The 25,825-nt window shown below is 34.5% G+C and overlaps 1 protein-coding gene across 2 annotated transcripts in view; it reads right to left on the bottom strand.

Moving 5' to 3' along the window:
• LMBRD2 (LMBR1 domain containing 2) overlaps positions 1–25,825 on the bottom strand; it is a 39,016-nt gene that overhangs the window by 6,957 nt on the left and 6,234 nt on the right. For both annotated transcript variants that reach the window (XM_081054196.1, XM_081054197.1), the window contains exons 2-16: positions 25,657–25,759; positions 24,233–24,469; positions 23,874–23,971; positions 22,535–22,630; positions 19,738–19,905; positions 18,619–18,829; positions 12,498–12,572; positions 11,174–11,287; positions 10,677–10,860; positions 7,410–7,591; positions 6,727–6,860; positions 5,231–5,336; positions 4,487–4,584; positions 1,817–1,920; positions 594–640 (exon numbers count right to left, since the gene is read on the bottom strand). In XM_081054196.1, the coding sequence (XP_080910322.1) occupies positions 594–640; positions 1,817–1,920; positions 4,487–4,584; positions 5,231–5,336; positions 6,727–6,860; positions 7,410–7,591; positions 10,677–10,860; positions 11,174–11,287; positions 12,498–12,572; positions 18,619–18,829; positions 19,738–19,905; positions 22,535–22,630; positions 23,874–23,971; positions 24,233–24,406 (1,791 nt within the window). In that variant the 5' untranslated portion in view covers positions 24,407–24,469; positions 25,657–25,759. The remainder of the gene's footprint in view (positions 1–593; positions 641–1,816; positions 1,921–4,486; positions 4,585–5,230; positions 5,337–6,726; positions 6,861–7,409; positions 7,592–10,676; positions 10,861–11,173; positions 11,288–12,497; positions 12,573–18,618; positions 18,830–19,737; positions 19,906–22,534; positions 22,631–23,873; positions 23,972–24,232; positions 24,470–25,656; positions 25,760–25,825) is intronic.

Below are 25,825 nucleotides of genomic sequence, written 5' to 3'. Positions count from 1 at the left end.
GTAACTTCCACTCTAATTCTATTTATGCGTCTGAAATAAATAAGAAGTCTCCCTTTGCACGACACACACTAAAATACATGAAGACCACTATCATGTCTCCTGAGCCCTCCCTTCTCTAAGGTAGATACACCCAGGTTTTGAAAATGTGTGAAAACTGTGACTAGATTTTTCTCATTTTCTGCCTTCTCACTCTCTAGGAGGAGGTTACTTTGCCTCAGCAAAAGGAAGACTGAAGATAAAGAGGAATACAATTAATGTCATATTATAAAAAAGTATAATTTTAAAGCAATCAAAATCACTTTCATAGTAAGACTGCACGAATTTATTCCTTCATTCAATAAACAGCACTTACTGAGCCTTAGGCAAGACACTGCTGGACACGAAGTAATTTATCACTAATGACTTTAAATCACATCTGACAAGACACCTAACATGTACATCTGAAACTAATAAAATTACCTTTCTTTAAAAATATATCCTGTGTCTCTTCCCATTATTCTTCTGTCTTCAGCCAATTATTCTAAATCAGTAAGACTCTATGACATTTGCCATTAACCCTGAGGCTACAGCAGTTTAATAAGTGCTGTACTTACTCTTCTTCGGTGTTCGCCTTCTTCTTGCCTTTGCCTTTTTCTCTTCTCTAGAGACAGAAAAGTGGTCTCAAATTTGGTATAACATGGTTTAATTAGATGGAGAGTAACTGAAGTAAAGGTATCAGGCTATGACCAATTTCCTTTAAATTACTACAAAGTCAAAGGTAATAGGTTATTGTTGGAAAGAACTCAGAGATCACCTACCTCCACAGAGAATACCCTCTTTACTTTGGCTGGAGATGGCCCTTTAGGCTCCGTCTAAATAGGTTTCAATGAGGAAAAAGTTCTTCCTCATGGTGACTTGCAATGTGGTCCTCTGTAACTTCTCTTTTCTTTATGTCCTATCTTCTAAATTAAGTTCATACTTCTTTCTACATAAGAGTCTTGCCCTTATTCTCTTCTGGCTATATACTCAGTGTTCCCCCCACAACCCCCCATAAGATATGGTCTACAGACTCATAACTCTGGCTAACCTCTAAATTCTTTCTGACTTACCAGTCTTAATCTTAAAAATCTTACCCAGGACTGGATATGATACTCCTTATGAGGTCTAATTAATGCAAAAAGTACTGGAACTATTACACTGACTACACGCCACCTTCCTACAAGAGCACGTGAAGGCTACACCAGCTTATTTTGAGCTGCAACACATTTGGGCTTACATTTAACTAATAATCACACAAAGCCCCAGACCCAAGTAGGGAGAACATCTAAGAATCAATGTCCAAAAAGCCAAGTTTTGTTTTTCTGTTTCCATTATCCAATCATCACTTGAACTTCAGGAAATTTGAGCCATTCAGTTTTGAGATTAGATTCTAGTAGAACGCCATGTAGTCTAACAGGTTGTTAATGATCATCTATTACATTCTAACAACCAGCTTTGGCTTGAATTATTTTGTACGTAGTATTAAACTGATGATTCTTTAAATTAATGTTTTATTGTTGTATTGAACTTGGCATATCTGTTTCACAGCAAACATGAAAATGACTCCACCACATACTGCAAACATACTAAATAATTTCTGCGGCAGAATTTCTTAAAGACAGATGAGACAATCATTTATGTTTTCAAATTATTTTTGCTATGAAGGATTTATGTAGGTTTTTAGTTGAAAATCATTAAATTATAATTTCTAAAGATTGATTACGAATTATACAAACATTAATTTTATACCTTGAGTCTGAGCACTTTCCCTTCATTTATTTTAAAAGACAAATCTTACCTCGTCTGATTAATTCTTTTCCTTCATCAACTAAGTCTGATGTCATATCATTATCTCCCATGAACTGCTGGAAACCAAGTAGATTCAAACAACGAGTTCCCAAACTAATAAAAGTAGATTTTCAAAAAGATAAGCATTACTTCACATTGTAAATATTTAGGTAAACTGTTCTTTATTGTTGTCACCCCCAAAGAAGCCTACGTTATATTATTAGTTATCTCAACAAGCTACCTAGAGTTATATTTGTCTTTAAGAAGTATTATTTCCCTTTCTAAGATTATATGCCTAGTACTACACTGACTAACGTATGCACTGCACCTAGATTTCTTGTAGAAACAAATTAAGTTGGGTCATTAGCAACATTCAGAAAATTATTATACCAGGATGCTAAATAATAGTGAGAATACAAAAGGAATTTGTTTTTTTCTTATATTCAAACATAAATTTTAATACTGCTAATTCTGTGACTTTACATATTCCCTTGCCATCCAATTATTCTTGTGGAAATACTATACCCCAGGATAAGAAACCCCAAACTTGGTAACTGTCTCTGGAAAGGTCTTGGCTTTGTGTAAAGCATCAGGAAACGCACTACACTCTCTAGACAGTTAAGTCTGAAGATTAGCTCTAGGTGTGGCTGTATTGCTAACAACATGGGAATTATTTAGACTAATTATGGCAGCATTTCAAAAGAAAATGCATCTATAAAGTCAAGTTACTATTGAAATGTCAACAAGGCATTGCTTCAAATACTTCCATAATAGAATATCTATTTTGAGAATTAATTTGAAAATTGAGGAATACAATCTTTTTTTCCCTTAAAGACAAATTGGCATCCAAAATTTATCCTAGTGAACTCTAAAACAACACTATTAAGAAATTATTTTTAAGTTTAACAGTTTTCCTTTTACACATAATTCCTCGTATTTGAATAAGACTTTATAGTGGACAAGGCAGTATCCCACCCATCTATTACATGATCCATATAACAATCTAAGAAGGCAGGTAAGAAGAGACGCTACTCTTACTAACATAATCACTAACACGAGAAGACATAATTTATACATCACAAGATCTTAATGTTCCATTAATAGTTTATAAACTTTTTGGGCCGGCCCGGTGTCTCAGGCGGTTAGAGCTCCATGCTCCTAACTCCGAAGGCTGCCAGTTCCATTCCCACATGGGCCAGTGGGCTCTCAACCACAAGGTTGCCAGTTCGATTCCTCGAGTCCCGCAAGGGATGGTGGGCAGCGCCCCCTGCAACTAAGACTGAACACAGCACCTTGAGCTGAGCTGCCACTGAGCTCCCAGATGGCTCAGTTGTTGGAGCGTGTCCTCTCAACCACAAGGTTGCCGGTTCAACTCCCGCAAGGGATGGTGGGCTGTGTCCCCTGCAACTAGAAATGGCAACTGGACCTGGAGCTGAGCTGCGCCCTCCACAACTAAGACTGAAAGTTCAACAACTTGAAGCTGAACAGCACCCTCCACAACTAAAATTGAAAGGACAACTTGACTTGGAATAAAGGCCTGGAAGTACACACTGTTTCCCAATAAAGTCCTGTTCCCCTTCCCCAATAAAATCTTTAAAAAAAATAGTTTACAAACTTTTAAAATGAATAAGCATATAATCAAAACTTAGTTTCAGACATTCAAAGGATGATTGTTCTCTTCCTTTAATACATCATTTTCACAGTATATAAACCTGTCTTTTCTACCTTATAGAAAAAAAGCCAAATAATAGATTTACTATCATTTCATATTAAATTTTATTTTAAATTAGAATCCTTTAGCTCCTTTACTTATGAGTAGGTAAAATATAGATGTTTTTAAAAATTCAACAGATAATTTATTTCAAACCATACTTACCTGTTTATTCAATATTCTAATATGAGTACATACATTATTTATAATGGGTACTGGTACTGGAAAATTTAAATTACAAACTTCTTGGATGAAACTCATTTTCGTTAGAAAAGTAAACTGATTAACATCAATAAAATATGTTTTTAAAGTGGGATTTTTGGTTTGTCACGGAGCATTCAAGCAGTGCAAAGGGCCAAGTACAGGATGGGGGCACCTGGCATGTGGAAACGGAAGACAGGGCGCTAGAAGCCAAGCATACCTGTCCTTTAACTCCTTTTGAGTCTTACCTCTGCCTAGATTCTACCACTTTTCCTTATCTTATAAAAAGAGCAGCCTGTGTACTTTCCAGCCTTACATGTACAGCCTGATTACAATTGCTCCTCACCCACTCTTCTGGGCTGGCTATGGTCTGAAACACCAAGGAATCCAGCAATAATTATGGGGAAAGCCCTAAGACTAACTTATGTTACTGGATAGAGGCTGGACATGGGGTATTTTATAAGCTACTTTGGCTGTCAGTGTCTAATGTCAGCACTTAATATTCTGTAAATTAATCCTATCGCTTTGTAACCTAATACTTGTAACAGAATAATTCTACTTCTCTTTTCTTGGAAATATTTTCAGAGAAAGAGCCTTACCTGATCACTCAAGTAATCTCTTTACACTATCCCCAGAATCCCCAAAGCCACAATAAAACAAACAAGAACCAGAACCCGACCAGCGAGTATTTTAAAAAACTTTGAGAGGAAAGGATAGCCAGATTGGGCTAAGAGTATGTGAAAAAATAAGTAATGTTAAGTTTCTTACCTAAAATAAGTAGCAATGCAGAGAATTACGACCAGCATAGGATAATATATATAGAACCCATCTGCAATAAAGGATAAAACTTTCATGGAACCCATAATCTGAGGAGCAAGAAAAAAGTAAGTTAAATCAGTGCAGTTCTATATTTTTCATTCTTTTCCATCATTAGAAAATTCAGGCATAACCAGTTATACCAATAAATTTGGACTTTTCAAAAAGTAGAAAGCACTAAGTGGGCTGATTTTTAAGTTCTTATCACAAGAAAAAAAACTAACTGTGAGGTGATGAATGTTAACTAAACTTATTGTGGGCATCATTTCACAGTGCATATATCAAGTTATTATGTCATACACCTTAAACTAATACCATGTTATATGTTGATTATATCTTAATTTGCTTATTTATTAAGGTTTTATTCTAAATTAATATTTTATAAATATTACTGAAAATTATATACGTAAGACTATATTTGTAAAAGTTAATATTATTATTGGTCAAGTCTATTGAGTCTACTCAGTTGGATGACCTATATGAACCAAAAAACATTTTTTTATAATAAAAGAAAGCAAAATCACTTTTATCCAGTCATTAGTCATTACAAATCACAACCTTTAAAAGAAAGTTTTAGTTATTAAAACAATCCAAATAATGCTATAGGAACTTTTCTGCATTAAAATAAATTTTATAATAATAAAATCCCATCTAGATAATGAATACAAAGAACTCTAGTTTTCTAACCATACTTACAGATGTGTAAGCAGTTGGCTGCGTATTCTTGTGAGAGATGGATGAATCCATATGGGTCAAACCCAAGAAATTAAGACATAAAGGAGGAGTCAAACGGCAAAATAACCTGCAATAAGCATTTATAAACAGAATAAAAAAAAATAAAGCAGCAAAATACATTTTATATTATATTGAAATGCATTAAAAACATTTCACATCATTGGAACTATTTTCATTTCCGTGTATTATATATATTTTGAATTATTAATGTAACCTTCCTTACTTGAGAAACATTCTGAAAATCCTATTAATCATGTCTTCCTTAAAAAACACAACCTACAAGGCGAAACTGCAGTGTCAGGCTGCCTGCTTTGGTAGTATCCGCCATTGTTTTATCCCAGGAATTTGTGAAGTGCCTTTGTATGTGTCTCTTCAAGTCTACCCTCTGTGCAATGTGTCCCAGCAGCATGACAGGCACGGTAACATCCTCACGGAGAATTGTACTCACTACATAAAAGATCTGAAGTTGTATTAAAGTGTATCACCCTGACAACTACAGGTATAAAGAACTGTTAGAGCTCAGTTCTGTCCAGGATAAAAAGAGTAGGGCGAGAGGAAAATGAAGGGAGTATATGAATACAAAGAGGTAATATGAGAAGTGCTTGTATATCTTGTTTGTGGTGGTGGTTGTATCTTGGTTGTATATTTGATTGAGGTGGTGGTTATAGGAATGTATACACACACACACACACACACACACAAAGGAAGGATAAAAAAAATGATGAGAATTAAATAAGGTCTGTAGTCTAGTTAACAATAATGTATCAATGTAAATTTCCTGGTTTTGACATTATACAACAGCTATATAAAAATATCTCCATTCAGGGAAGCTGGTTAAAGGTTAACAGGACTCTTTGCATTGTATTTGCAAGTTCCTGTGAGTCTATACTTAATGTAAAACAAAAAAAAGTCTTAGAGATGCTTCATGTATTGATTCCTATGTGAACCTCCCAAAGTCCAGCCTTTATAAATTACCTGATATGATTTATCTAACAACGTGGGCAAATAACAGATGGTGCAACCTAGCCCAAAGTGGAGCCATTTCTCAAAACTCTTGCTAAATCTCTTAGCAAAAATTATTCCTGTTGGGTTTCCTTAGTTCTCTACAATTCAGCTGAGGCCACTGAATCTTAGAATATTCTCTAGGTCTCACTTATTCTCTAAACTCTCAAATGTTCCTATTTTTTACTAACTTATTTATTGAACCTCACATTGGCAAATCCAGGCGCATTAAGTCTCTCTTTTCCTTCCTAATCTAGCATTCCTATTTTAACCTTAAACTTCAAGCAGGATGTTTAGTAGCAATCAACAAACATCTAACATTTAAACCGAATCGATTAGTTCAGAGAAATGCAGGAGTTAGTGGCAGACCTATAAACAACACGAAATAAAAGAGAGATCCATAAGAACACATGCATTGGAGACATTTCCCTTATTTCTAAACATAATCTACTTACATGCCACTGAAAAGAAGACTGTAAGCATCGGTCTGATGATGTGAAGCCAAGTAATAATAGTTAAAGACACGAATCCTGAACACAGTAGAATAAACACAGATACTTAGGAAGAAGATGGAAAGAAAGCAAGCAATCTAAAAAAACCAAAAACAAACAAATAATTAAGACTAATGGACTGTAGTACATTATATACTGTCACAAGCATTATCCTTTATTACCTGCTAACATTTACTGACGTTTTAAAACTTAAGTACACTATCTTGTTGTTTTAACCACTTAAGAAAATGAGGTTAGGAAAAAAATTTACATCTCAACCAGTTCCACAACCTATCCCTAAGTTTCAAATCTACTGCCTGACGTGAGCCTGCACGCTCCCACGCCTTGGCAATGCTTCACATGAAGACTGTCAGTTATGGATCAAAGTATGCAAGAGGATCAAAGTATTCTCCTAAAAGTATTTGGCACTATTTTGCATCTTTTCATCTCTTCTCAAATACTGTTCTTAGTTTTTATAGTCTGGGTAAATTGAAGAAGCTCATATTTGGAAGTTTGAATAATAACACTGTGGGAAACTTCAATGCTTTCTCATTATTACTAGAAGAAATACATGGAGAAAAGATACAGCAGTTAAGGATTACCCTAAGAACTGACATTTATTTATGACGGATCTAAAATAAACTGACCTCGATATAAATATAATTGTACGTTTTTTCAGCCAGCTGTATGAAGACTGCAAAGAGGGATAAGACAGGTGTAGTGCTAAAGAACGTGCACTCTGACCACACAACAATCACAGAGAAGATAGACAAAACCACAGCAAGTATTCTATAAAACCACGGTCGCAAAAGACATTCCCAGTACCATTCTGGAAGATAAAAGAAAAAAAAATGATTAGAAAAACCACAAAGGAGTAACAGGGTATTTATACTGTTTCAAAATATCTCCAGACCATATATCTAATTGTAAAGAGAAAATTTTACAGTGGAGGAACCAGGCAGACACCATCCTAACCGAACGACCCCCAGTAATGGAACACACATCATGTGCCTCCTGCTACAATGCGAGGAGAACACAACATCACCGCTGTGGTATTCCAGCCCAAAATACAAAACCTGCATCTAATTATGAGAAAACATTAAACGCAAATTCAGGAGCACCCAAAAAAAAAACAACAAAAAACCCAACAACAACAAAAAAACTGGACTGTACCCTCCAAAAACATCAATGTCATAAAACACAGAGATTTTTAAATTGTTACAGATTAAAGGAGACTAAGGAGACATGACAACTGAAGGCAATGCACGAACTGGAATTTTTTACAAAGAATATTATTGAAACATTTAGCAAAATTTGAATAAGGTCTGTAGATAATAGCACTATATTGATGCTAATTTCCTGATTTTGATCGTAATACTTGGTTATATTAGAAAACATCTTTATTTTAAAAAAAAATACACACTGAAACATTTGAGGGTAAAGAGGCATCATGTCCGGATTCAACTTTGAAAAGATTAAGGAAAAATTCATAGGCAGAGAGAAAGATAAAGAAAATGAATATGGTAAAATGCTACCATTTGGAGAATCTTGGGTGAAGGATATATGGCAACTTTTTGTTAAGTCTGAATTTAGATAAAAACAAAAGTTAAAAAAAAAGAAGCAGCTCACAAAATTGAAAAGCTGTATTTCACTTCATTCACTGAAGAGTTGAGCTCCTAGCTCACCCTAAATCTTTTCAACCCTACTCTCAGCATAATTAATTCCTGCTGATTTCAATATCCACATAGGTGATACTCGTTTCAAAACTTTGATCTTTCATTTCCTTGACTCCCTCCCCTCCAATGATTCTGTCCTCCACTCCAACTACTCATTCCGTAAACCCTCTATCGCCCATAAGGACAACCGTTCATTGTAATCCCATCACAACATCCTGCGTCCAAACAATGCCTTCACCTAGTATTCCAACCACTGACTACCTCACCTGGACCAACAATCCATTTATTCTACTACCTTTCTATTGCCACTTAACACTCTCACGTCCTTTATTGCTTTCTTTACTCCATAAATAAAGCTCAGATTCCATCATCTTTGAGGATACTCACTCTCCAATATACCAATCCTTTTGCTTCCTCTTGCTTCCCTGTATTGCGAGACTGAACCACAACCTGGCTACCATCTCCTTGGCTACCGTGAGCCTGCACCCATGGAGTTGCACATTGCAGGAGTAAGACACACCACTTGACGGACGTGTCTCACTTTAAATTCGTAATCACTAGCTTCAAGTGGCCCCCGAGCACTGCCTGGCTAGCCTACTGTAACTCACCAACTTTCTCCCATGCACCATCTCCTAAGCAACTATTTGGCAACTTCTCTCTTTCTTCAAATCTCTAAAATCTCTTCCCCTATACTTACTCTCAGCACTTCATTGAGAAAATAAAGAAAACAAAAAGCTGTCACAAGAAAACCTCCCCAAATTTCCACCACTACAACTTCTTACCTGCTCAAGTACATTTGGGTCTTACCTCCTAATCTAAAGCCTCTCTCTCTTCATTGTTCACTATTTCCCATTTCGTCTCTTCTATACACGGTCATTCTCTTCTATCTCATCAAATTTCCTCTAAGATGTCATTCGCATGTGACAAGCTATAATTTCCCTTCACTCTGCCATCCTCCGTCAGCTAGTATTTCTTGTCTATTCCTTGTTATAAGAAAAACATTTTGAGAGTTTTCTATATTTAATGTTTCTATACCTGCTCTCATTTCTTTAAAACTCCCGTCAGGCTTTTTTACCCTCACCCCACCTCACCTCTCTGAAATCCAGTCAAGTCTTAATATTCATGATAATCGACCCATCTGCAATATTTGCAAAGGTACTTTGTACACCCTTTTCTTCAAAACACTTAACCGGCTTTGTTTTCCTGTCTTACTGGCCGCTCCTTTTCTAGTCTCTTCTGCTGGTCCCTCCTCAACCTGGTGTCTAAACTCTGGAGTACCTCAAGCTCTGTCCTCAGATGATCTCTTCTCTATCTCGGTCACTTCTTCACTGATCTTATCCTGACACATGGCCCACCTATCCATTGATGACACCCTAAGTATAGCTGCAGACCAGACTTCTCCCTAGAACTCCAGTTTCAATAGCCAACTACCAACTCAACATCTTATTTATACCTTTATGTGTATATTGCCTGTTTTTCTCACTCTACCAAGGTAGAAATTTTTGTCTTTTTCGTTTATTGATATATATACCAAGCACCTAACAATATATAGCATATAGGGGCTCAAATATTTGTTGAATGAATGAAAACAAGTGTCACATCATTCCTTTATTTAATTAGAAAAGATCTTCATTGAAGTTTTCTGAGAGATTTGTTATGGCCATTATGTGTTTATACTCAAGACCAAACATGCAAAAGAGAATCAAGTGAACATTACCATTTATTTGAATACAAAAGGTAAACAGAAGTTTCAATGTTGTGACACTGGTATTTTCATTAAGTTCTTCATACTAAATTTGGTAACACTGAAGAAAGTGTCATAAATAATCATAAAGGAGAATGGTACAATTATGACCATTGAGTGTAGGTTTTGTAAATAGACTAATAAATGTAAATAAATAGGACTTGTTGGGGAATATTTTAGTAGTATGTCAAGACCGAAGGAGAGACCCAAGCTTGTGTTATAAAATTGCTTAAAATGTTAAGTATATATTCTGTACACAAAACATGCTTGATATATTGCATATATTTTTGCATGGAGTTTTGGTTATCTGTGAAATAACAGTGGACACTGATAAATAATATGTTATAATATATGACAAGTAAGATTGTCAGATTCATAGTTTACCACATGGTACAAGTCAAATATAATTCAACTCTCCATTGGTGAAAATATATACATTTTCCTTGAGAAAAATTATGATCATTAAACTTCAAAATTTATATCAAATTACATACCAACTGTAGGATTATAAAAATATTGGATAAATCTATTTTCTGGCTCTGGCGACTGAAAGGTATGAACAAACTGATGAGTAGCACTAGCTTCATTTTTTGCAACATCTTCTAGATAAAACGCTTGTTCCAAAAGAATCTGCCACTGTACTTGAGTTCGACGGTGCCTCTGAACTGAATAAATAACCTAAAAAAGAGAGCAGGGGGTATGTCTGTCAGTGTTCTGATCCAACAGTGATTCAACTCCCCACTAAGGAGTTGTTTTGGTTGTCACAACAATGGGGAACTGCTAGTAGCATTTACTGGATGGGACCAAAAACGTTAACATTCTGGAACACATATAACAGTTATGTTTAGTGAATAATTCTCCCTCCCCAAATGCCAATAGTACCCCTGTCAAGAAACATGAAAACATTTCACTCAAAATTCCTTTTTTTGTGGGCCATAATTATAATAACTAAAACATCAGTACATAAAATAGCTATTTTTAATAAAGTCACCTGTTTATGTAGTTTCACCAGACTCTTTTCACTTGGGTAGGTATTATGCTTTTCATCAAAATCTTCATAATCATCCATGTTCCTGCCCATTTTTTCCTGGTATTCTGTAGGGCACTAAAAGGAACAAGTAGATTTTTTAAAATCTTATTTGTAAAAAGATAAAAATTTTATTTTTATTAAAAAAATCTTCATTCTTGGGCATTTCTAATTTTCTTACAAATACCTTCCTTTACTGTCATGTCTAAATGGTTGGAATTTTAGTTGCTGACATTTAAAAAAATGTTTTAAAAGATGCACTGAGTTTTTTCTTACCTCTATTAATATTAATCTTTGTGCTCAGATGTACTAGCTGGGGATGGCCAGTGCAGGGGAGCTGACCTACATGAAGTAACCAGTATGTGAGAGGATTATTCTAGGTAAGCGCTTGATGAAATGATCAATTATTTGCCTAGCTAAATAATGAAAAAGAATCACAATAAATCCAAGATGATGAATTTTTGAAATGGATAGTACAAAGGAATAAATACATGATGTAGAGTCAATTGCCCTACTGTTAGTCATTTATTATCTACATGAACTCAGGCAAGTTAGTTAACTTTCCTGAATAGGTCTCAAAAAGTAGCAAATATGAGAGAAATGATTAGATAATTGATTCTCATGACTATTATCTTAGCCAAAAGGAATACTAACTAATAATCAATATAATAGATTTAAAATATAGGAGAAGAGATAGTTCAATGGTTCCGTAGTTGCAGAAAAGATAACTGGGGAACTTTATTTTTGGAATAATTATTTTTGAAAGTATATGAATACTCTTAATTCAATAACAATACATCAAAACCATAATTGTACAGCTTCTTACAAAATATGTATCGAACATCTCATGTCATTCATTTTTCAATGTATGGAATATACTGTAAAATGACATGCAGGAAGCTAACTGAAACAGATTATTACAGCCCTTGTTTACTTTCTTACAGAAGATATGCCTTTAGTGACCACATTCTATGACACGTTTACAAACTTTATAAAGGCCCATCTCCATCATTGTGTTGTGACAATGATTATACATTACTTAACATAACCTCTGTCCTCACATTTCAATGGAAAATATTGCCAATAAGTAATGTTAAACTTGTAATAACAAAGGAATATATTCTATGTACACATTACTACTGGTTTACGGTCAATATTTCCAAGAAAATGGAAAGGAGTTGGGGAGACTTCTGTGATAGGCTGTTCTCATACTTTCCCAATGCTTTTATTATAATATTATAGAAATTTAAATTTCAAAAGAAAATAGCTGAGAATATGATTTAATTACCTTTTTAAGTATTGTGTCAACACATTTTCTCAAAGGGTGGTTATACTTGATGCTTTCATTCACTTTACGAACCTCCTATAAAAACAGTAAGAGAAACAAAAATATTTCCATTTTTATAGATCAGATGTTTCAAATGAGAATGTTCTCTAGGTATTATATAAATACACATATGTTCACAAGTTTAATTTCAATCCAAATTATTTAGCATATACCTGAAGTTCCATTCACTGAATAAAAAACAACACAAGTAAAAATACGTACAATTATATAATAGCTGTATCTGTACCCTCACACTTTTAATTACTTTCTAGATTTACTCCCTTATCATTTGCTCACTTGGTACACAAAGATTATAAGCATTATAAAAAATTCATGAAGGATCCGACCAACTTTGTGATCCTAAAAGAACAGGACTGTTTTACTTCACCGTGGTCATTAAATTATCCCATTATCCCAAATCCAGTGAAGAAAACAGAGGAAGCAGAACAGGTTAGCAATGTCACAAAGCACCTGCTCTTTTCCAATGGGAGAATACTCCACAGCAGTCACATCTAATGATTCATTCCATGTTGGTTTAATAAAAGCACATTATAGGCCAGCACTGTGCTGTGTGTAAGGTATCCACAATCCACACCAGACGGTAGCGTGGGAAGACATGGTGTTATAAGTCTTTGACTAAGGTTAGAGTCTAGAGATGTAGTGATTAAAAAAAGTTAATAAGTATGAATATTAATGAAATTTTTAAAAAGATGGAACCACTGTTCTAGATAAACGGTATATTCAAAGGCTAGGAAACAAGAGAGAATTGACCAGACTATTAAAAAGAACATTCTGATTGTAGGGTAGAGAATGGCTTTAAGGTATACAACACTGGCGGCAGGGAAACCATCTGGCATATAGAAAAAGTTAGGAAAAAATACTTGTAACTTATATGACAAAAACCATCACTATCATTAGTATATGGAGAGCGCTTACACATCCACAGAAATGGAAAAACACAGAAGAAATACAATTGGTCAATAAATGTCTGAAAAGATATTCAAGCTCACTAAAAACAATTACAAATTTTAAACTGAGAACAATTTCTTACAAAATTATAAAAATTGGTGTCATATAATGAAGTAAGATTATATTCCCCTATACAGTCAAATGTGGAAAGTAATTTAGCCATAGCCATCAAAATTTTCAATTGCAGACCCTATGAATAATCTGTACCAAATGACATTATACTAAAGCTTAGCTTAATGAGGAAAACACAATATTCAAACGGAAATGGTGAGAAAACTGCTGTATAATTTAGCATGGGAGACTTTATGATGAACTGATTATTGAAACTGAGATAAAAAGCATGAGTAGGAAGTCAGTCATCAAAGGCAGGGGCAAGAATATTCTAGGCAGAGGGACAGCATGTAAGAAGGCCTTCAAGCAGAAGTGAACAAGGAATTTCAAGGAAAAAATCCAGTGTGACTACAGGAAAAAGAAGAGTGCGGGCCTGAGAAGCATTTGATTAGGCTGAATAGAGCAAAGCACTCCAGAAGTCCTTAGTAAGTTTATTTTGAAGCCAACGTGTAAGACCTAAACATGCAGTGACAAGAATTGCGATTTTAAAAGGTGCTTGAAGCATCATTACATTACAATTTTCCATTACAAAGCTGCCTTAAAGTTTTACTGACTTGTTATCACAACTTTGAATATGAACTATACATAGTTCTAGTTATGTTAACTATGAAATGTTTTTCCTTTATATTCTTTAGCTATATTACCAAAATAAGTACTGAAACAGTTAACTATTGATATTTGCTACATCTGTTATAAAATTGTTTCCTTCAAAAGTTTGCAATTTATTTTAAAAAGTGTGTAAAGTATTTGACATACTAGCTTATTTTCTTCATATAAAATAACATAACTCTGAGCTCTCTCAATACAGTGCCTAATCAATTCTTTACTAGGCAGGCCAAATAATATCCATTAAATCAGGATAATAGACAGTTTTCAGTAAGAAATAAATAGCTGTTTCTCCCTCTCCAAAATCCTCTACCTCGAAAGATGACAAAAGGTAGAGGTGACTTCTTAGGCGATCTAGCAAATGCCTTTTGAATGGTTTGACATGGCTTATAAGTTTTATTAATGCTTCAAAGAAAAGTAAGAGACACACAATCTATACAGTCACTTCAAAGAGAAACATCAAAACACTAAACTGGTTTTTATAAAACTGCATTTGGAAGATTTTATGGATAGATGAAAAGTATAATTAGTAATTAGGGGGTTATCACTTTGTGAGGGGTGTAAATGTCTAACTATTACATTGTTTTATATACCTGAAACTAATTTTTAAAAAAAGACTGGGGAGAGGAAGAAAAATAATTACAAAAAAAAAAAAAAGGTGACTGAACTTTGTGTTCTGTTAAAAGATGTATTCAAAACCAGTGTATTTTAAAAGTTTTCTCTCAAAGTAAAATTTTCGCATTCTTGTTCCATGCTTTATTCTGCACACCTCCATCAGCTTGGTCATCCTACACCACAGGATCATGTCTCTTCCCCGCTTGCAAGGTGCCAATGATTTCTCACTGCTTTCAAAATATAGTCTGAACTTTTCGGTCTGACGTCCAAGGCCCCTATCAGACTAAAAACTATCTTTCAAAGCTTACAAGCTTTATCTTTCCAACATAAACCTAACACTCAAATAATCTGGTTTTAAAACCAAGATGCTGCCAGCTATAAAAAAATTCTACCCATCCTGCAAGTCCTGGTCATATTTCACCCTCCCCCCTGATCATTATTCAGAAGTGAAACCTCTCTATATTAAAGCATTTCCTTTGTATAATTCACATCACATTTATCATAAACTATAAAGGACTGTACAATTCTCCACCCTAGATAGCATCCTAATGGCCACTTCTGTAGAGCACTTAACACAGGAAGAAAACAATAAATATTAAACAATGAAAAAAAATTTCTCAAGTTTGTCAATTTTCAGACATTCAGAAAAACATAAAAGACCTCAAATTCCCTTGAAATATATAGACAAAATAATTCATTACCTGGCATGCATTTTTTTGAGGGAAGAAAAAAGGGGCCAAAATTCTCCTGCTATCTAAGTGGACCTGCTATTTTTAAAACATCTATCAAGAAGAGTGGTTTCTTACAATATATAAATGTATCAAATTATCATTTTGTACACCTTAAATTTACATGATGTTACATGTTAAATATATGCAATAAAAAAGAGTGGTTTCTAATTTACTTGGCAATTTTTTTCCTATCTAAAACTTTTTAAATCCCTCACACCTTAAACGTATAGTAAAACAGCAAAGGCACCGATATTTATCCTTAATTTTCCACATCCTACTCCTAAATAAAAGGGCTCCTGCTTTACAACAACAAAAACAAAACTGATCATTGTTCACACACTGAAGATTCCTTCTAACAAAATCCAGATCTCAAGTAACAAACAGGATTTACATTTGCTGAATATTGAATGAGTTGGTGGACTCCATATTCCTCAAATCGGAAACAACTGAATTTGATACCAATTTTCAAGGGGAACACTATCACCTTACATTATCTTGTTTTAATTACTTTATTATCAAATAGAAATTTTCAAACATTTTTCAAAAAATTCAAATTTTCAGATATAAAAATTACCAAATATAAATGATCTTCTTTAAAAAAATGTAATATCCATCATATGCCTGAGGAACTATAATAGATTACTATTTATAGGAGACTTACTCCTACATTTTGAATCAATGTTTTCTGCTAGAGTTCTTACATTTCATAGGGAATGAAAGCTGAAAAGTCAACATAAAAATTTTCAAGTATAAACTCGTTTATTTATTCATTCACTTAAAAATGGGTGTGCAAATGTCTGAGTCTGGAGGACCAGGGAAGATGTTATGGTTTGAATTTTGTCTCCTCCAAACTTCGTACGTTGAAGTTCCAACCTCCAGTACCACAGAAGAATGTGATTTTATTTGAAAGTAGGATTGTTGCAGATATAATTAGTTAAATTAAGATAAGGTCATACTGGAGTAGGGAGGACCCCTAATCTAATAAGATTGTGTCCTTATAAAATGGGGAAATTTGGACACAGACAAGAACACAGGGAGAACACCATGTGAATATGAAGGCAGGGATCTACAAGCCAAGCACAGCAAAGATGGCTGGCAAACCACCAGAAGTTGAGAGGCAGGGTAGAGATTATCCCTACAGTTCTCTGAAGGAACCAACCATGCTGACATCTTGTTGAGACCTGAAAATGAAGTAGGAATTAGCTGAAGAGAGTGGAGAAAGGGCATTCCGAGAGTTTGGGAATATCATGCTCAAAGGCAGAGAAGAGAGGCAGTAGATGTAATGGTTAAGAGCAGGGGTCAGCAAACCAGATCGAATCCGGCCCAACCACCTGTTCTGGTTTGGAACACAGCCAGTCATTCATTTATTTACATATATGGCTGCTTCCATGCGACAGGGATAGAGTAGTTGCAACAGACACCATATAGACCATATGGCCTACAAAGAGTAAAATATTTACTATCTGGCCCTTTACAGAAAGTTTGCCAATCCCCATTAAAGCACGAATTAAAATCAGACTGCCTGGCTCTACCACTCACAAGCTGTGTGAATATGGGAAACTTACTTAACCTCTTTGTACCTCGTTTTCTTCATTTATAAAATGGGGATTAATAAAATCTCCCTCATAAGGCTGTTGTGAGAATTAAATGTATTAATATATACGAAGTTCTTAGAAAGCCATTAGTATTAATAAATAAGTCTATATACTTGTTTACAATTATCATCACCATTATTAAAGTTTGAGGAACCAAAGTTGAGACTTGGGCAAATTTAAGTTTGTAGAATTGTTTACTATTTCATTATCATTAGCAAGTCTGAGGAACCAAAGTTGACCGTGTGAGGAAGATAGAGGAAGATAAGGGTGGAGAGCTAAATGTGGGCCAAATCATTTTTTGGTAGGCCACATTAAAACATTCTGGAGTTTACTCTAACATGAATGAAAAGCCTTCAACGTGAGGTTTTAAGTTGGAGAGTAACATCATTAGAATAGTATGTTTTCCCAGAAGAGCAAAATGTGAGGTGACTACAATAATCTCGCTTTAAATCAATAACCAAATTATTATTTAACAATAAAATTTTATAATTTGTTACGTATTTTTGTGTGTATTATTGAAATTTATACTTTTAACAACTTTGTGAAGTTAGTTGAAATCATCTGCATTTTACAGGTAAACTGAAGTGACTTATTAAGATTACTAATAGAAACTGAAGTTATTGATACAAATTCCTATGCAAATTGTTCTCTACAGAGGTTTCCAGATTTGGTGGGATTACTTTGGGTTAAAGTTTCAGGAAGAAGTGCCCTCTGATTGCTAATTTTCACTTTCACTATGTCAGGGTAAGTAACCACATAACTTATCATCTATTCTGAGAGACTTCAAAGAGTAAAAGAAAGCACTATTAGAAGTTATCCAAGGACCACAAGCATAAACCTGCACTGCTGAATATATTCTCCCTGTATATAGTCAGTTAGAATATAGAGATGACAGGTCACAAAGCTGAGCTGTCAATAAGAAGTCATCCAAATGGCTGAGACATTCTTAAGGATTGCATATTGCCAAGTTTTCAATCTAAAGCCCATCAATGTTGGGTGGGGGGATGGAGATAAGGGGGAAGGTGAGGGGATTAGAAAACAGTCGGTAACCACAAAATGGCCTCAGGGTTTTTGGAAATTAATTTGGGGAATGTAATCAATAATGTTGTAAAGATTTTGTAGGGTATCCGATGGACACGTGTACCATTTGGGAGACCACCTCAGGGATGCTGTAGATACCTGATCACGGCACTGTACACCGGAAGCTAAACATTAATGAATGCCAACTATAATTTTATATATATAATGTGATGGCTCGGTGCAATGTCGGAGGGATAGTGGATGGGGGAATGGGGGTCCACAGTGTGAGGGATATAAATGATGAACGTCTAAGTATTACCTTGTCTTGTGCACCTGAAACTAATAAAAAGAAAAAAAAAAATAATTCAAACAGTGTCTCCAAAAAGAAGATACACACAACTTGCTGTTGACTGTTAAGGTTTAAAACTTGCTTACCTCCATAACATCTTCCAAAGTCTCTTCTGCATCTGCTTTCTCTGTCATCAATTTGGCTGCTTTAAAATAAGTTTTCATAAGTAGATAACCTCTTTTTGCTCCATTCCAATATGACCGAGGAATTTCCACCAAGCCATACCCTAATAGTAACACGAGAAGAAAGAGACCCCATGTATTTGCAGCAGCTATCCCAATGGTCTGAAGCTGGTTCCTAAGAGAGAGAAAACATAGTGGTGATAGATTAATTTTTCTGACAAAAACATAAAATGAAACTACTTAGTGTTAAATGGTTTGCAGAAAACAACCACCCTAAAAGATGGCTAAAATTTTGTATGAAATAATTAAACCCTCATATCTTCAGCTACCCTTTTAACAACAGCATATAATCTGTGTGTTTTAATGAAAAATTAGAATGTGACTGCAGAAATAGGCTTTAACACTGCTACTATCATAGCTAAAATGAAAATCTAGGATCATTCACCAGAAAAATTATCCCAAAGAAAAGATATGTTTCATTAGGTGCTTTTTTACTCAATATTAACCAAGAGAAGCCTGAAAAACTTTGAAAGCTTGAAAAATTAACTTGTGCTGAGGCAGACCTCCACAAATGTCAGGAATGAAACAGTGAGGAATAGCAGTACTGATCTATTCCTAAATTTTTCAGATCTAGCTCTTCACATACATTACAGATCACAAGTATGATACTGACTTCAACTTATTGCAATGTCTGAATATAACATTAAACAGAAATATGCTCTCAAGCTATAGTCAGAACAAAGGAAAAAATATTAACAATTTCCAATGAAAAAGAAAACTAGAAATGTTGTCACATACAAAATTTGAAAGCCTATAAAAGCATCATGAGGATTAATACTTTTAACATATGGCTGTTAGACAAAACATTAATCCTTAGTGTAATAGCTGTTATTTAAAGATACTATTCCATACTTTCCTTCTTAGTAGTACAGATTATTCAGATATTCTTTTTGAGGAATCTATAAAGCATATAATTTGATATGTTTCTCAATGAAAGGTCTGTTTACCTACATGTACACTCTAAAAATTAATTTAAAAATGGAAATATATAAGAAACAATGTTAATAACACGATTTTTCTTACCATTCTAAGTGCAAATGTGGGTTTACAGCTACATAAATTAAAAATGCTCCAAAAATCAGCAAATAGGTACCATAATAGATTGCATTCTCAATCAGTGCAGTTTTGATCTTTCCAGTGATGGAAAACCCTCCTGATCTTGCATAGGACTGCATAAAAGGTAACAAAATCCTAGACAGTTGGAAAGAATATGATTAAAAAACACTCAGTACGTCTGTATAATCTCAAAATACTGGAAATGCGTGAATCTCAATTTTAAAATAGTTCTTTTCACAAATATAATTTTGAGTAATTATTAATACCAAACTGTAAGAGATGATTGAAAATTTTTGTAATATTAAATTCGGGGCAGAAAAAGCACATTCCTGGGAGCAAAGGAGGTCACAATGACCAGCAGAGACTTCAACAGAGTGCATGAATTATGATGAGGTTAAAAAAAGGACTTTAACACCTTTATGAAGAGTTTGGACTGTATCCAAAAAATAATGAGGAATCATTATTTATTTTAACAGAAAGGAGACATGATCAAATTTTAGTTTTCTAAAGACTGAAAAGGCTTCAGTATGGAGAATGGACTTAAAGGGAATAAAACTGGAACGATGTGGGAGAGGGTGAGGAGTGGTACAGTGGTAAAAAAGGGGAGAAGACTAGCTGTCAGTATACCGACTTTGAAGAACCTAAGACACATCCCAAAGGAGCTGCACAGGAAGTCGTTGGAACTAGCTTCAGAGTTCTGGAGAGAGGATTAAAAATAAAGATAGATTCAGAGTCATCACCATATCAATGGTGATGAAATAACATTGGCAGATGAGATCTAGAAGGGTCAAATGTAGAATGAGAAGAAAAAAAATGAGACTGACCTCTGAGAAATATCTCCTTATAAAGGAGAGGAAGAGTAACAGGAGAGGAGAGGTCAGCAAAGGAGACTGAGATAGAACAGTAGAAAGGCATGGAGGAAAACTAAGGAGTATGTATGAGCAGAAACCAGAAGAAAGTGTTTGAAACTGGAGAGAGAGAACAATAGAATCAAATCTTGCCATGAGGTCAGTTAATTAAGAATACGCATGTATGCGTGAAGGACTGGGGGTAGAAAACAGAGTTCAGTGGGTTGAGGAAAGAGTAAGCAGTGAGCAAATAGAGACACTAAATATAGGCCATTCATTTAAGAAGTTGGGGTACGATAAACTATAGTATGTTCATAAAATGTAATATTTCACAGAAATGAAAAAGAAAATAATGCTTCTACATATAATACAACATAGAAGAATCTTCCAAATATATAAGCAAAAAAAAAGAGAGAGGCAAAAAGGTACATACTGTATAATCCCATGTTTATAAAGTTCAAAAACAATCTAACCTAATGGCGATGGAAGTCAGAATCATGGTTCCCTTTGGGGAGAGTAATGACTGGGAGAGAGGTATGAGGGAAACTTCTGGGGACATTGTTAATGTTCTTTATTATCATCTGAGTGCCGGTTACATGGGTGTATTCACTTTGAAAAAAGTAAAACTAAACACACTTTTCTGTGCTAACCTATATTTCAACGTCTCTAAAAAAAAAAAAATTTAGCTGAGATGAGGAGTAGATCACTGATGTGGAGACAAAGTTGGAAAGGGTTGTGACTTGAGAGACTTTGTTTAAGGAGGAGAGAATTGTGCATGCTTTGCACAAGTATAGGTAAGTATATAGGTAACAAAAACTGAAGGGGATGAATCCATATTTCAGGAAGAGGGATTAATTTTAAGAGTGACTCTCAGTGGGGAAAGAAGAAAGAATGAGTACATAGGTAGGTAAGTTTGTTAGTGAGAAGCTGCAACAGCTGCCATCTGATAACTTCTATTTTCATGTGAGGTAGAAAGTAAAGATGTTCAAGGAAAGAAGGTACTGTTTTTAGGATGTCAGAGAGAGACAGAGAGAGAGAAAGAGAGACAGAGAGAGAGGCAGAGAGAGAGGCAGAGAGAGACAGAGAGAGAGAGAGAGACAGAGAGACAGAGAGAGAGCTACAAAGGGAACAGCCGAGGTTTGAAGTGATTAGAAAGACTTGTTGTGGAGAATGGAGAGCAAGCAGACTAGAGAAACAAATGAGGTAAACTGGGCAATGTTGAGGACCCAGCTGAGTTCAATGAACATGAATTTACAGGGGCATTACTCTGCGGTGTGACTTTTCTCTTGTAACGTTCAGAGCTTAGTTGCCTGAAGAATGATCTGAAATGCTCAGTAAGTAGTAAGTGTAAGTCTGGAGCACAGCAGAAATACAAAGCAATAGTAGATAGAAAACAAGACTTGGAATGCATCACAGGTCAATGAAACCATGGCTACAATTAAAACAATGTAGGGAGAGTCAAATAATATGATGACCAAACATGGGACCACAGGGAACACCAACATTTAGGAAATGGACCACAGAAATGGAGCCAATGAAGGATGGGCTAAGAAGGATGAACTAAACAGATAGAAAGAAAACCAGGGAATAATGATGACATTAGCAAGAGCAGTTTCACATAATAATGGCTCTGGAAGACTGAACTGAAGGTCAAGAAAGGAAGCAATACCTGGGGAATGGTGACAAGGAAAATTTTTTTCTATTTTCTATTTTTTGTTTGTTTTTTTCTTTTCATTTCTTTTCTTTTACAATGGGAGGGACTTGAACAAGCAGAAAGGCAGAGGATACAAATTTAAGGGAAATAAATAAACAACACTTGAATAAATTCTAAAATATGAAAGTTCACTGAAAAAAATAATGACCTTTTTTTAACATTAGCCAAAATTTTAAAAATGTTATCTTTTACTACCACTTACCACGTTAAGAATTGTGACGTCCAATATACTACCCTCCAGAAAATTGGCATGATTCCATCAGGAATGTAACTCCATGGCTTGAAACACGGATGTTGGCTGTTGAATAACAATTTAAAGCAGATTAATCATAAATGATGACTACTTAAATGAATTATATAATTAATTTGTACATGGCAAAGTTTATTTACATTCAAATTTTAAATTATTGACTCTAACTTGTAAAATTTCATAGAAAACAAATTCAAAGCTGATTGTCAAACTAAAAAAACACACGAAGGGAACAAAACAGCTTGAGGACACAATTTGCATGTGATAGACTAATAATGCAATAGTTTTTACAAGCAGATGCATCATAAAATTAAATCTCTGGTATGATTACTTTTAAAACTGACGATTGCTTTTAAAATATACACTCATCCTATTTGTGGGGTTGGTCATTGTGGGGAAGGAGAACAGGGAGGAGAAAGACACTGGGTGATTAATGCCTGGAAATTAGAATGCTAACTAATCCGTCACAGCATGGCGCCTATGGAGATAGAAGCCAGCATCTATGCATAATCTGTTAGAATTTTCTGAAAATATGTGTATCTGACCATAGATTCTTCCATTAATAGTCAGTCTTCCTAGACTGTAAGGATATCCTTCAGTCCAAGGGCTTTCAATAATCCACAAGTGCTGCGGACCTATATCCAATTTTTAATGGTGGTTCAGTGGGGAGAAACATCCACATTTTAAATTAGCCCTTGTCCAGGTTAGATTTTTAAAAACTAAAATAAAATCTGTATAAAGATGTATGCAGATACTACTTAAAGACTTAATAAAAGCTACAGTCAATATTTCTTAGTTTTTTATTTGGAAATTTGACAATTCAATATAACCTTTTGATAATTTGAATTTTATTCATTCTCAGTCTAGAAATGATTTCGAGGGATGTGCAATATGAAAGGAATATCCTACATGCAGAATAACTCCCTTGTCCTTTATTATTACCTTGTATATTAGTAGACTAAAGAGAAAATGCATGACGCATTTTTTATATCGGAGAGAGGCTTCTCCAAGTTTCTTATTAGCATCTACTGGAAGGCCTTGTACACCAACAAATATTTAAATTTACTTAAGATTTAAATTTAAACAGAATACAAAGTAACAAAATCTACTAGCAAAGGATGGAGTTGGGGGAAGGAGGGAAGAGGATAGGGATAAACTTTTTAAATAAAAAATCCAGAGGGTAAAAACTGATAATTTTTAAACAATTTGCCTTCTACAATATCAAGAAAGAAAAAACGAAACAAAGGAGGGAAGGAGGGAGGAAGAAAAGAGAAGAAAAGAAAGAAAATACCTTGGAACTGGGGTAGCAGGTGTGTACAATCCTGTAATGCTGCTATTCTCAGGAGGGCTTGAGTTTGCAGAAGTATGCTTGCACCGGTTGTATATTGTCTGAAGCAATGAATGCATGGTTAAAAAATGAAAACCAAAAGGTTATCAAGTACTTAAGGGATATTGGAGAGTATCAACCTATCCACCCCAAATTATCTTCCTGGCTATGCTTTTTAATGATCAAATTCATACAGTGATATTTAAATTCAAACTATAAGTATAACTTTACATAATTCAGCTGTCTGAAGAACTAACATATCTCAAACATGCTATATGATTACAATTGCCTTTCCAATAGTCAAAGTCAGTTTCACGTCTTACCGTACTAACATCCAAAGGCAGTATGAAGACAATGAGAAAGCAGAGATACCAAGCTAGCAGTGTTCCAACAATTACAAGTCTATGCTGTTTCTTAAAGTCTCCATATCGATGAAGCAGGAATAATGCCAGAAAAAAGACAAAAACAATCTCGAGTCCCAAAGCTGCACCACTCATTATTGAATGTTCACTCTGACTAACCAAAGTAATTCACGTATAGGACTGGATCATATCTGTAAACTGAAAAAGAAAAATGCATTATTAACATAGGAAATGACCACTTGGGAATTTTATAAATATTTGTTTATTAAGGTATTAATACATTCTTTGGAAAACTGTCAGGCTTTACAGTGGACTATGAATAAGATGAAAAGGATAAATCCTACTCTCGAGTTCTTATATTTTTTTAAAGCATATCTTAAAATTTCACATAAATTATATCTTTAGGAAAAGTTATTTTAACAAAAATTACACTAGTTCTAAAAATATTACAAAATAAGAATACTAGATGTGAACAGTTTAAACATAGTGTCATTTGGAGCTTGTTCCTTAATGTTATAAGCCCTAATAGAATATTTTATACAAATACACTATTGACTAGATCCTAGGAAATTAGATGCTTTATAAAATAAAGTTTTCTAAGTCATCCATGACCCATTACTTAAAATTCTCTAAAAGAGAGGGAGGGAGAGACATTATTTTTAAGCCAAGAATAGATTAAGTGGTTAGGCTATAGCTTGACGTAAGATGTACTGGTGAAAAACATGACCAGCCTCAAGATTCATCTTTAAAAAAAATATTATTCAATGTGAATTTAACATAATTATTATCTGAAAATTCCTTTATGGTTTGACCTAGATATTTATTTGCCTGAAATTGTCCAGTGGGAGGAATATGACAATCACAGAAAAAAAGACTATCAGAGACTACCAAGGAAACGCTAATTCAAGTATGGCAGGACCAAATGATGGAATATTACTGATGGAATATTACTGAAGCATAAGAAATGAAGTTTGTTAAGATCATTTAATAACATAGAAAATTACCATACCATTAATTGAAAAACTAGATTCACACATTTTTATAATATGCATTAAAAAAAATAAGACAACAAGGAAATGTATACAGATATCAATAATAGCTAGGTTATGGTAAGATTATGGACATAAGCAAACCACAATTTATAACCTTGCCACTAGCTAATAATATTTTTTTACAATGGCTGTCAATTTTTCAGTCTGATTCATAGCCCGTACTTTAAAATGTAATACATAAGTAAACAGACTTATAGATCCTCTAAGAAATGATTTGCTACATCACTTCCCCATACTTATTGTATTAGTTTCCCATTGCTGCCGTAAACAATTACTATAAACTTAGTGGCTTAAAACAACACCCACATGTTTATGTTCATGTAGGTCAAATACCTCATAGTTTCTGTGGGTCACATGTTCAGGCACAGTGTGGCTCAAACGAGTTCTCAAAATTGCAATCAGGGTGTCAGCAGGTTTGTGTTCCTCTCTGGAGACTCTGGGGAAGAATACATTTCTAGGATCATTCAGGCTGCCGGCAAAATTCAGTTTGTTATGGTTATAG

The sequence above is a fragment of the Rhinolophus hipposideros genome (genome assembly GCF_964194185.1).
Source record: "Rhinolophus hipposideros genome assembly, chromosome: 7".
NCBI lineage: Eukaryota > Metazoa > Chordata > Mammalia > Chiroptera > Rhinolophidae > Rhinolophus > Rhinolophus hipposideros.
Note: the sequence above shows the minus strand (reverse complement) of the source record. Positions and strands in the feature narration are given on the sequence as shown.